Source organism: Acanthisitta chloris, unplaced genomic scaffold, assembly GCF_000695815.1.
Source record: "Acanthisitta chloris isolate BGI_N310 unplaced genomic scaffold, ASM69581v1 scaffold1526, whole genome shotgun sequence".
NCBI classification, from domain to species: Eukaryota; Metazoa; Chordata; class Aves; order Passeriformes; family Acanthisittidae; genus Acanthisitta; species Acanthisitta chloris.
Genome location: NW_008676338.1, coordinates 47,662 through 59,748, shown reverse-complemented (window position 1 = coordinate 59,748; position 12,087 = coordinate 47,662). Strand labels below are relative to the sequence as shown.

Here is a 12,087-nt window from a genome sequence, read left to right as displayed (position 1 = left end):
AACCCGGAGAGGAGAAGGCTCTGGGGAGACCTTAGAACCCTTTCCAACGTCTAAAGGGGCTACAAGAGAACTGGAGAGGGACTTTGGACAGGGGCATGGAGTGAGAGGACAAGGGGGAATGGTTTTAAACTGAAGGAGAACAAGTTAGATTAGGTATTAGGAAGAAATTCTGTTCTGTAAGGGTGGTAAGGCACTAGCACATGTTGGCCAGAGATGTTGTGGCTGCCCCATCTCTGGAAATGTTCCAGGCCAGGCTGAATAGGGCTTGGAGCAACCTGATCCAGTGGAAGGTGTCCCTGCCCATGGCAGGGGGTTGGAAGTAGATGATCTTTAAGGTCCTTTCCAACCCAAACCATTCTATGATTCCACACTTCCATGACTTGCTGCATGTTTAGCAAGATCATAGTACAGTTTCAGGAGTTAAATAGAAGTACTAAAAGAAAGCTTGTTAGTAATGAAGTATTGCTAAAGAAACCAAAACCCAACTAACACCCTTCTTCCCTTGCCAAACAGCCTCTTTACATTTAAAGGTATTCCCCATGGCTATGTTCTTTATTTTCATTTTTGTAGCAATTTTTCTCTCTCTGATGAAACACATTGTAGACATTAAATTAAGGGACAACTATGTCTATGTCTGCCAGAAAGAAAACTGTGATGCAATTAAAATGCCATTAGGGAACCCCCTGTGGGATGTTAAACCCAAAGACTCTATTCAGAAAGCAAAGCCAAAATTAAAGAGGTGTCTGGTTGCAGATCCTCTGCAGATTTCCATTTCTTGACTCCAGTACTATGGAGACTGTGCTAGTCAGGAGCTGAAAGGTTTTTCCAGTCATGTGTGTGGGATTTGGAATCATGGCCTTGGCAAATGTTCCTTTGCTCTGAGCCTTATGTAGAAACACGTCTACGTTGCATGTCAGAAAGTGTAACTGAGCATGGCCCACATGAAACCATGATGGCAGTGGAGATGGGAAGCTGTCCAAGCCTTGGGCTGCTTGGACAATGGCAAATAATAATAGCATCAAGTGCATCTCTGAGTTGTCTGTGAGATGTTAGGTCTAGAAAACATGTTGTATGAGGAAGGGCTGAGGGAGTTGGGTTTGTTAAGCCTGGAGAAGAGGCTCAGGGGTGACCTCATGGTTCTCTGCAGCTCCCTGTCAGGGTTGGAGAGAGGTGGGGGATGTGTGTCCTGCCATGGCTGCAGGGAGAGGACTAGAGGGAATGGCCTTGAGCTGAGCCAGGGCAGAGTCAGATTGGATGTTTGGAGAAATGTTTTCCCTGTGAGGGTGTTCAGCACTGGGATATTGCCCAGTGGAGTCACCATCCCTGGAGGTGTTGAAGAGACATCTGGATCTGGCACTGTACCATATGGTTTAGGGCTTACAGCATTGACTGGTTAATGGTTGGACTCAATTATCTTAGAGGTCTCCTCCAACCTTGATAGTTCTATGATTCCATGTTTGGAGAGAGAAATGCAGCCACTTGCAGCCACCAGGCTAAGCAATCTCAGGAACATATCTCCTTTCTGTGTTGGTCTCTGGGAGTAAATCATTAGTGTTTACAGTTTTGGAGACATATAAGATCCTGATCCTTTGATAATAAAAGTAAATATTTGTTCCTTTGAACCTGGTTGGGTTTTTTTCTGAGACAGCTGAAGGAATCAGCAGAATCACTGGGTGGTAGGTATTGAGTTTTGCAGTGACAGCCCAACCCTGGTGCTCCAGTCTTCCTTTTTCCATGTCATTCAAGGTGGTTCTTTGCTGAGGATTAATAGGAACTGAAATAATAATAGAAACACACCTTTCTTCTCTGCCTAGGGATTCTTGTGATGACTGCAGCATGGGAAAAAAAAGAGAGAAAATGTCGAATAATAATAGAAATACACCTTTCTTCCCTGTCTAGGAATTCTCCTGATGACTGCAGCGTGGCAAAAGGAGGAAAAATGGTTAGCAGCTCAGACAGTGTTGGGATGAACTATGGAAACTACATGGAAGAGAAGCATGTTCCACCCCCAAACATGACTACCAATGAACGAAGAGTCATTGTGCCAGCAGGTAAGACCCTCTACACTAACATTTCAAGCTAAAAAAACCCTAAAACATTTCCCTCAAGTCTACTAAGATGATTTAAGAAGCTTTGGAGAAAAGTGGCCAAGAGATGCAGGTGATCAGGAAGAAAAGGGCAGCAATTTCCCAGGGTTATTGAAAGAGTGAGCTGAGAAACACCACAGTGAAGCCACTCCTCAGCCTGTTCTTCCCATTACAGCAGCAGAACTGAGTGATGAGAGGCACTCAGGTATTATCTGACTTCTCTAGCTCCTGCTGGAGGATTTCACCCTCAAGTGGGCAAAAGGAGGAGCCACCTTCCCAGCACCATGGACTGGCTGAGTGCAGAGTGTGTGTGGGAGAGAGAAAGGGTCACTGTAGCACATGATATCCATGCAAATACCAAATCCAGGCCAATCCAGCCTTCAGCATGTTAAAACCACAATAGCTTCTGTGAAATCTAACGTTAAAACCACAATAGCTTCTGTGAAATTAGATCTGGATCTAGTGCATTAGAAGTTTTTATCTAGGTTATTCCCTGAGTGTCAAACATTTTAATAAGCAAACTGACAACTCCAGTGAAATAGAAGAGCACAGTTGAGAAACTCTTGGTTAGCCTTGGCAGGCTTGCGTTGTGGGATTCAGCAGTTAATGGAACAAGAAGACACATTTACTTCTGTGCCTTGTCCTCCAAACAAACCTCTGCTGGAAGACTGGTTTGCTAAACAATTAGCATTCCTATTTCCAAAGTCAAAGAATGAGACATTCCTGACACCTGTGGGTGTTCATAAACCACTGGATATACCCAGCATAGACACACCACCTGCAACCTGCAACCAGGAGAGACTGTTTTGCTGCTGGTTCCTCTGCAGCAAAGATGTGCCTGTCTGAAATATTTCTGCCTCTGCTCTGTTGCTTAATGCTCTTACAGTTTTTCAGTTGCTAAGATATGCAAGAGGACTAACTGTGGCCAATTTTGCAAGCTGTGATTATTTCAGTTATTTGTCAAGATACATGTGGACAAATCTGTTGCATTACCCTCTGCAATGGTATTGTCAATTCTGTTCTGAAGACAGAGGAGTGATGCATTGTACAACAAGTGTCCTGCCAAACTGGAAGCAGACCACACTGAAATACACAACATTTTGACTGCTCTTTCTAAGATATTTGTCTTCCTGTTTGGCACTTTTTATTAGTCTTTAGTAACCCTTAGCATGGTTAGCTAAGATCTTTCATGGTTAGCAAAGATCTTTTCATGGTTAATCTTTTCATGGTTAGCAAAGATCTTTCTCAGAAAGATCTTTCTCAGAAAGATCTTTGCTCTTCATACACCTGGTGGTGTGTTTTGAGGTGGATTTGCTGTGACTCAAGAACAAGGAAAAGTAGAATGATAAAGAAATAGAAAAGGAGGAGAGTTTGGAGGGGAAAAAATTTCAAGTTAAAATCAAGGATTCGTTCAAAAACATTTTGCTAAAAATTTGGACTAGTTCTTGGGGTTTTTTTCCCCACATGGATTTGCCAATATTTCAGGTATTAAGGAAAACCTCACACAGGTGTATCAATGTACTCCAGTGCAACACAGCAGGCTAGGAAATAAAATATAGAATATTTTAATATGACTCACACTAGTTTATTAAATAACCAGCCAAAACTGAGTGCTTACTTAGCCAAGAAAAAGTCTTTCTGACATTGAGTGTAGATTTCACTCGAGTAAAGATACAAATTCGACAGAAGGCTCTGAAAAGTGTTCAGCTACAAGTTGTAGTGCTGTTCGTGGGCCAGGACCTGTGTTAATCTGTGGCTAAAATGCATTAAAATAAGGAGACAAAAGAACTAAATGGGACAAGGAGCTCACTCAGCAGCAGGAGGTTTGTTGTTAGCGCTCCGAGCTCACAGCTCTGCCCTGACAGTTCTCCACAGAAAGTTACTCTCCCTTGCACTCAACACACCAAATTAATTCCTCATGTTTCTCCAGCAGTCAGTAAACAGGGGATGAAGGTCTCTCCACTTTGAGTGTGGTCTACATTTCTTTGCCACTGGTCCAGCACATCAGCACTGTCCTTTCTCTGCCTAATTCTAAGCCTTGTGCCACCCCCAGATCCTACGTTATGGAGCACAGACCACGTGCGCCAGTGGCTGGAGTGGGCAGTGAAGGAGTATGGTCTCCCAGACGTGGACATCTTGCTGTTCCAGAACATTGATGGGAAGGAGCTGTGTAAAATGACCAAAGATGACTTCCAGAGACTCACCCCAAGCTACAATGCAGATATCCTCCTGTCACACCTACACTACCTCAGAGAGAGTAAGCTAGTTTTCTGTCATTGTGGTAGTGTCTACAATCAATCTGTGGTTGGTACCAGTCTTAGATCTCATGCTGTGGCTAACTCAGATGGGTTTTCAAATGTCTGTTGCAAATGTTGCTGTTCCTAAGAACGTAGTAGGAAGCTTGACCCAAAGCCTATTGAGTTTGATGGAAAGATTCCCATTCATTTCAGCTGGTTATCACTCATGCTTATCAAAGAAAAGAGCTAGGGAATCTTTCTACATATCCATCTCAGAGAAAAATCAAGTTGTAACACAGCATATAGTAGGAGAAAAATCATGGGATTCAGTGCTAATGTTTTTTCTGGTCACATACTCATTTCTTGCCATTTTCATGATGGGGATGCTAAACAAGTGTGCAAATGTTGATTCATAAAGTGAATTCCAGGCATGATTCTAAGGACTGACAGCAGTTTGCTGTCCTCTGAATAGGATCAGGAAGATTTAACTGAACTGCATAAAAATTCTGTCAATTCACGGAACAAAAAGGAGCAGTCCCTGAAGTCTAAATGCAAATTAATTGTAGTGCATGGCTAGCATTGCAAAGGGAAAGAAGGGACTAGCAGTTACCTCACGTGAGGACTTTCATCTAAGCTTGAGGAAAAGTTGCAGGTTTGCCTCAGTTTAAAGAAGTGAAGGTTTTTAAAGCAAAAAAAACCCAACCAGCATTGCAACACCAGTGCGGTGTAGTCTTCTCCACACGCACACTGTCCATAATCAGTCCCAAATCTTGGGCATCCATCATGTTGAATAACTGAATGCCCCAGGTGAAGCTGTAGCACACACACACCTCCCTCCAACTGCAGGTGGAAACTGTCCATAGCCTCACGTTCAGACAATCCTCTCAGGGGAAAATATGGTTTAAACAGATAATTCACAATTTTTTTTACGTTTTGGTGTTGCTTTTTGTTTTGTTTTGTAGCTCCTCTTCCACATTTGACTTCAGATGATGTTGATAAGGCCTTACAAAACTCTCCACGGTTAATGCATGCTAGAAACACAGGTAATGCTGGCACTGCTCCCACTGCTAGAGGTCATCTTCTACAAGCACAGGGTTCCTTTTGATGGGTTGCTTGCTAAAACTGGAAGTGGTAAATCAGGAGGGAGACAAGTGTACCCTCTCCTTGCTGTGTGTGTGAGTTTTATGCACAGACACACAGAGGAAAGGTGAGATCACACAAGGACAGATGGTGCAAAACTGGTCTCCTTGCTGGTAACTTCTTGTATCCTGCAAGAGCGTGTGGTCCCTGACACGTGGTAAACTGCAGGCTCAGGGCCTTTTATCTGAGGACCTTTTTCCTCATTCTGTCTCATTGTGCTGTCAGATCTACTCCACAGATCCCTAGAAGCTTGTTGGAGCTCAAAAGTGCTTCAGCACTTGCCTAAGTGCTTTGGGCTCTGATGAATGGAGATGCCTCCCTTCCCATGCAGTAAATATTGTATAAGTCAATAACATTGCTGTTCAGGCAGTTAGCTCATCTCATTTCTAGCTCTGTAGGATTCGAGCTGGAATTCCCACTAAGTTTGATGTTGTAATCTCCACTAAGTCTGATCTGAATGTAAAATGATTTCTGTTGCTATTCAGCCTTCTGTTAACTTGGCCCAGAGGTGTTGAGTGTAGGTAGGAGGAGGATGACACATGCCTCCAAAGCATTTGTCTTTCAGGATGTGACTTAAAATATTGATGAAAGTAGTTCAGAATACATTTTGTCTTGCTCTAACAGTTGTGCAACAGAGGATGGCGTGGAATTGTACAGATAGTATGGAATACACACTGACTAAAGATATTTGGAATCTTGCATGATCATGCCTGAGGGGATTAGTTACCTACAGTGACCAGAAATAACAATTCTTTATGAGAAATGAAAAAGATAATGCAAAGGATAATGCGAAAGAAAAAGAAAACAAGACTTGGATTGCAAATCTTCCTTCAGATTTCATTTTGGTTTTCACCAGGGGTGAGTTTTGTGGCAAAATTCACTAGATTAGATCTCTCCCTGAGACTAGAGGTTTGCCACTAGTCATAGTGGCAAATTTAAAGTCCTGCTGCAGCCTTTAGGCCTGTTGCAAACCCCACCAAAGTCAACAAATATTTTCCATTTGCTTTGATATGGTTTGGAATTAGCCTTTAAGTCACATTTTAAAATAGATGGTCTCAATGGTCTTTTCCATCTCTGGCTTTTGAGATTTCAATTTGCCAAGCAGAGAGACATCCAAGTGTTGTTCAGCAGTTCTCTGTGTTATCTTTTTCTATACATGTGCACTGACAATGATATTTTGAAAGCCAATTCACCAAAATAAGATTGTCTGCATTTCTGTCATTGGGAGTGTGAATAATATCATGCTGATCATCAGCACAGAGAAAATTAGTTGTTCAATTCTCAAAGGAGAGCAAAAGGGTTAGTAAAAAGTCATAAGTAACTGCACAAATCTTTATGACCCTTTTCATGTCCCTAGAGAGTCTCACTGGTGTCATCAGAACAGCTTCAATGCCTGAGAAAAGTGAGATTCCACTTTCTAGAGGGAGCTCAATACTATTCATTTTTGCACTCTCTGGAGATAATTAGTTTTCTGAGGGTCTGAGCCAAAAATCTCCATCGAAAATATGAAGCTGTTTGGGAATGTCGTGTGCTAACGTAGGCAAAGAGGTTTTATTTCAGAAGGTACAAAACCACCTGTCCAGGTGGAGGTGATTGTGGTGAAGGTAGAAGGGATTCCCTGAACTTGAGACTCCTCCCTTAGAACAGATTTTGCACAGACTTTTATCCAGTAATTTGAGTGGATTTACACAAGTGCAAAGAACATTTGAATGAACTTTTATATATATAATATATATGAAACAGGCCTAAGACAGAAATTAGTTCTCAGTTATTCATAGTCTTCATTCAGACACGACAAGAGGGAAAATATCAGTGGATTTAGGGTCTGTGGAAATGAATCTTTAGGTGTTATGTTGTCTTCTTTCTCTTCAGGAGGTGCCACTTTTATTTTTCCAAACACATCAGTTTATCCAGAAGCAACACAAAGAATTACAACCAGGCCAGGTATGAACAATGACCTTTTGTCTGCTGTGATCTTACTCATTTCATCCTTAAAAGTATCTCATTCTTTTTTCCCCTTCAACTCTCTTTTAATTAAGATTGGGTTATAATTTGAACACACAAGTATTATATACATGTATTTGACATGTCTATATAATTGTGTAGAGTGATATGATTAAACAGAGCAGTTTAATAAGTCTGTTTCTTCCACATATCCCTGTCTTTGAAGCAATTGCACCTGCTGTTTACATCACCAGAGAATCAGAAGACCTGAGCTCTATTCACTGCTTCTGTTGCACTGTCGCTTTTCAATGTGCTTCAACAATCTGTCACTAAAATGAGGCCAAAATTCCCTCTTTTATCATTCTATTTGAAGTATATTGGGGAAAAATACTCTGAAAATGCAGATACATGTTTCTCCTGCTGTCTTTATTCATGTTTGAGGCAAACAAACCCCACAACATCTGATTGTGAGTTTAAGAGACTTAAATAAGTAAAATCAAAACATAAAGTTCTTATTGCTCAGAAGTTAAAGGCCATGAAGATATTGTGGATGTGCTGGTTTGGGAAAAGCTAATGGGAATAATTAAACAAGAGGAGGACATGGTTACGAAGCTAAAAATGTTCTTTATATCACCCTTTACCACAAGAACAATGCTGGAAAAATGCCTAATCTGGACATTTTCCAATAATGAGTGCAAAGTACTAGGAGACATCAAGAGGAGTTGCAGCAAAATTCTGCATTTAAAGGAACTAAATTACTAAGCCAAAGGCATAAATCCAAGTGTTCTGAAGGGACATGCACTTGAATTCACTGAGCTCTTGTGAGAAGATATAATTTTGGTTAAAAAAAGTGAATTTGGGATAGAAAATACTTTATCAATGCTCTAGAGTATAATCCAGGATGGTACATGCAAGAAACTAGTTCATATACTCTTGTATATAAGTCTGTAGATTTGTTAACTGATAATAAAAGAAAAACCAGATCACATCTACCCTGCTCAAATTCTTGGAAAACAAACCCTTCACCTACATGTATTTGACTGTAGTAGTGAGTAAAAAGGAAACTGTTGATCCAATGCAGACATTTGGCATTTGGCTTTCATAAGGCACTTGCCAAAATGCCCCACAACTATTTACACGAGAAGTTAAATCAGGAACTGGGTAATTAGCCTGTTAACAAGACAAGTAGGACAAGAGGGCACAGACTCAAGTTCTGCCAGGGGAGGGTTAGGTTGGATATTAGGAAGAGATTTTTTACAGAGAGAGTAATCAGACATTGGAATGTGCTGCCCAGGGAGGTGGTGGATTCACCATCCCTGGAGGTTTTCAAGCTGAGATTGGAGGTGGCACTTAGTGCCATGGACTGGTGACTATGGTAGGGTTGGACTCAATGATCTTTGAGGTCTTTTCCAACCCAGTTGATTCTATGACAGAGAGTATGTTTGGGTTAGATATTAGGAAGACATTGCTCCCTGTGAGGTGCTGAGGCACTGGCACAGGTTGCTCAGAGCAGCTGTGGCTGCTCCATCCCTGGGAGTGTTCCAGGCCAGGTTGGATGGGACTTGGAGCAGCCTGGGCTGGTGGGAGGTGTCCCTGCCCATGGCAGGGGGTGGAACTAGATGAACTTTAAAGTCCATTCCAACCCAAACCATTCAATGATTCTATGATTCCATAATTTTGTTGCCACTTAAAAGTGAACAAATGAAGGGACGTATGGGAAATCTGACTGTGCCGTGAAATAACACAGCAGTGTGGTCTTGCATGGAAAGCTGTGTGAATCATCCCTTATCAAAAAGCCTATTTGCAAAATGAGAAGGGAAAGCCATGGGAATATGGAAAATCTTTCAAGCATGTTGAAAGATAGAAACGTTTGAAATTGTTCAAATCAAGGTCTGGGGCTGAGGAAACATGATATAATTATTCAAATAAAGAGTGTCACAGAGTACCTGCTTAGTCTCAGTCTTAGAAGAAAGAATAGTCCAAAAGAGTGAGACATTCATGAAACATTAAAGCCAACCATGGCCCTCATGGACACAGATTATAGCAGCACTCAGGAGCTTTGAATGGCACAGAGGAATGTTGACATGAACATGGATGAGGAGACAAAGCACAGCAACAGAAACAACTACCAACTCTGCAGTGTAAATCCAGATGCCCAAAACTCTCAGTAGCTCCTAACAGAAATGAACACATTACATAAGACCAGAGGGACCCAAGTGTCCTGCAGAAAATAGCCATGTCAATGGAGCAGATTTCAGGCAAAGACTGGAATGAGTCTAGTCTTTGGTATGTTTCCACTTGGCTTAAATGAGAACTGGATTTTTAAATCCCATTTTTCTATGATTTCGATCTTTGTTTCATCCTAACTTGTGATGGAAAAATTTAATGCTGGTTTCCTCTGAAGGAAAAGGTTCTGAACCACATATTAGACATAGAGAGATCCATTGCAGCATTTCTATCTAAATCACATTTAAAGCAAAACATATAAACCAAAATGCTTTATGTCAACATCTCTAACTGTAGTTTGGATATAGAGTCAGAGAATCATCATAGAATCATAGAATTTAAGGGTTGGAATGGACCTTACAGACCATCTAGTCCCAATCCCCTGTCATAGGCAGGGACACCTTCCACTAGACCAGATTGCTCAGAGTTCCACCCAACCTGCCCTTGCGTGTGCCTAGGGTGTTTCTACTCTTCTGGGCAAACCAGTGTGTCCTAACTAAATTTCTACTACACCAAACTCTCATGTGATTTTGGAAATGTTCTTATTACTTTGGAAGTGTTCTTATTATTTTGGAACTGTTATTTATTTTCTGTTTTGCAATTGAAAGCTGACAGATGTCTTCAAAGTCCAAATTTTTATTCAGAAAGAAAAAAGGGTTTTTTTGGTAGAAGATCAGTTTTCTTGCAAGAAACTGTTTGGTTGGCTTATTCTGTGGCTTTCCTTTTATTTAAATGTCACATTTCAACTAGACTACAAAGAAGCTTTTCAATAACAAAGCATCATTCATGTGGGAGCAATAGGAGACCCTGGGGACAATCACTTGATGACAAGTAAAAGGTCAAAAATGAGGGGAGGGAATAAATAATGTTCAATGGGAATTAGCCAAATCCTGGGGTGCAATTCTGGGGAAAGTGATTAAAGCCATTGTTAAGGCACTACAATAGAAACTGGGAAATGTGCAAAGCTTGTCATGAGCTGCAGTGACAAAGGAGGATTTCTTCAGTCACCTTTACAACAGAACATGAGGTTTCAGCAAGCTAAAAGTAATCCAGAGAGACTCTCAGGAGCTCAGGGGCACCTGGTACGAGCTTGTCTACATGTGTCATCAGGCAGGAGCATTCCCATCACAGATCTGTCCAAGATAAGGACATGTTTGTACTGCTATCCACAGACAAGAACAGATCTGCTTATCTAGGATAGCAACATGTTTATCAAGGCATGATCCTGAACTAAGAATGAAGTTGGAATTTTGTGCTATTTCAAGAAAGGCTGATAACTGTGGAGTTTGCTTGTAATGGAGAGGGTGGAGTCGAAAAATCATCTCCTGATGTGTTGAGTTCAAAGGCAAAACATTTTTCTCACAGTACTAAATAGGTACCAAATATAGTTCAAGGCTGCAAGTGCCATTGAGTACAAGTACACAGCATCACACAGTCCTCTCAGAGTACAGGTGTCTTTTGGTTTGGAGACCCAAAAATAGGAGAAAGAGGAGAGGAGAAGAGAGGAGAGAAGAGGAGAGGAGAGGAGAGGAGAGGAGAGGAGGGGAGAAGGAGAGGGAGGAGAGAGGGTGCCAGTCTGCTCCTTAAGCCAAACAGACTAAATAAATTAAAGGCAATTTGGTTGTGAATGTCACATTACACTTTATTTCCGTTCAATATTTCTGCTCATGGTGCTTGGAAATGGGCAGATACATGTGCTCTGCATAGATCCACTCTGTGGCTGTTTTGTTGCTTCCTACCTTGTTCTGTTTCCAAACATAAATGCTAAACTAAAGCACAAGTAGTGTTAAGAATCAAGTCATCCACATCAACTTGGTTCCACCAGGTGGGTGCTGATACCTTCCTGAGATCCTGGGCAGGCTACATAAGTCTTGGATTTTGGCAGCTATTTTAGCTAACATGTTAAAATCAGCCATGGAAAAGCACAGGAAACTGCCAAAGATTTCAAAGGGTAAACTAAACATTTGAATTTACTGCGTTTTCTTTATTAAGAAAGATTTTATGGCTTAGCTTTTTCTTTTTTTTTATGCTAAAACATTTAAATAAAATAGGAGTAATGAGTAAATGAAAGAAAAGGCAAATGAAAATGTGAAGTTAAGGAGCTTGTCCCAAGAAGCAGAAAGGAATAAGTCAATTGAAGTCTATCTTCAAAAATCACAGAATCATAGAATTTAAGGGTTAGAATGGACCTTACAAATCATCCAGTCCCAACCCCCTGCCCTGGGCAAGGACATCTCCTCACTAGATCAGGTTACTCAAGGCTCATCCATCCTGGCCTTGAACACTGCCAGGGTTGGGGCAGCCACAGCCTCCCTGGGCAACCTGGGACAGTGTTTCACCATGCTCAAAGGAAAAAATCTTTTCCTCACAGCCAACCTAGACTTTCCATCCTTCAGTTTGAATCCATTACCCCTTGTCTTATCACTGCAGTTCCTAACACAGAGTCCCTCTCT

The 12,087-nt window shown here is 41.4% G+C and overlaps 1 protein-coding gene across 3 annotated transcripts in view; it reads left to right on the top strand.

The window, feature by feature from the left end:
* The first annotated feature begins 1,899 nt into the window (after window positions 1–1,899).
* Window positions 1,900–12,087, top strand: part of ERG (v-ets avian erythroblastosis virus E26 oncogene homolog) — a 16,931-nt gene continuing 6,743 nt past the window's right edge. Inside the window, exons 1-4 of one of the 3 annotated variants that reach the window (XM_009076084.1) lie at window positions 1,900–2,051; window positions 4,141–4,344; window positions 5,287–5,367; window positions 7,337–7,408. In XM_009076084.1, coding sequence (XP_009074332.1) covers window positions 1,940–2,051; window positions 4,141–4,344; window positions 5,287–5,367; window positions 7,337–7,408 — 469 coding nt within the window. In that variant the 5' untranslated portion in view covers window positions 1,900–1,939. The remainder of the gene's footprint in view (window positions 2,052–4,140; window positions 4,345–5,286; window positions 5,368–7,336; window positions 7,409–12,087) is intronic. The other 2 variants (XM_009076085.1, XM_009076086.1) reach the window with 2 other exon arrangements.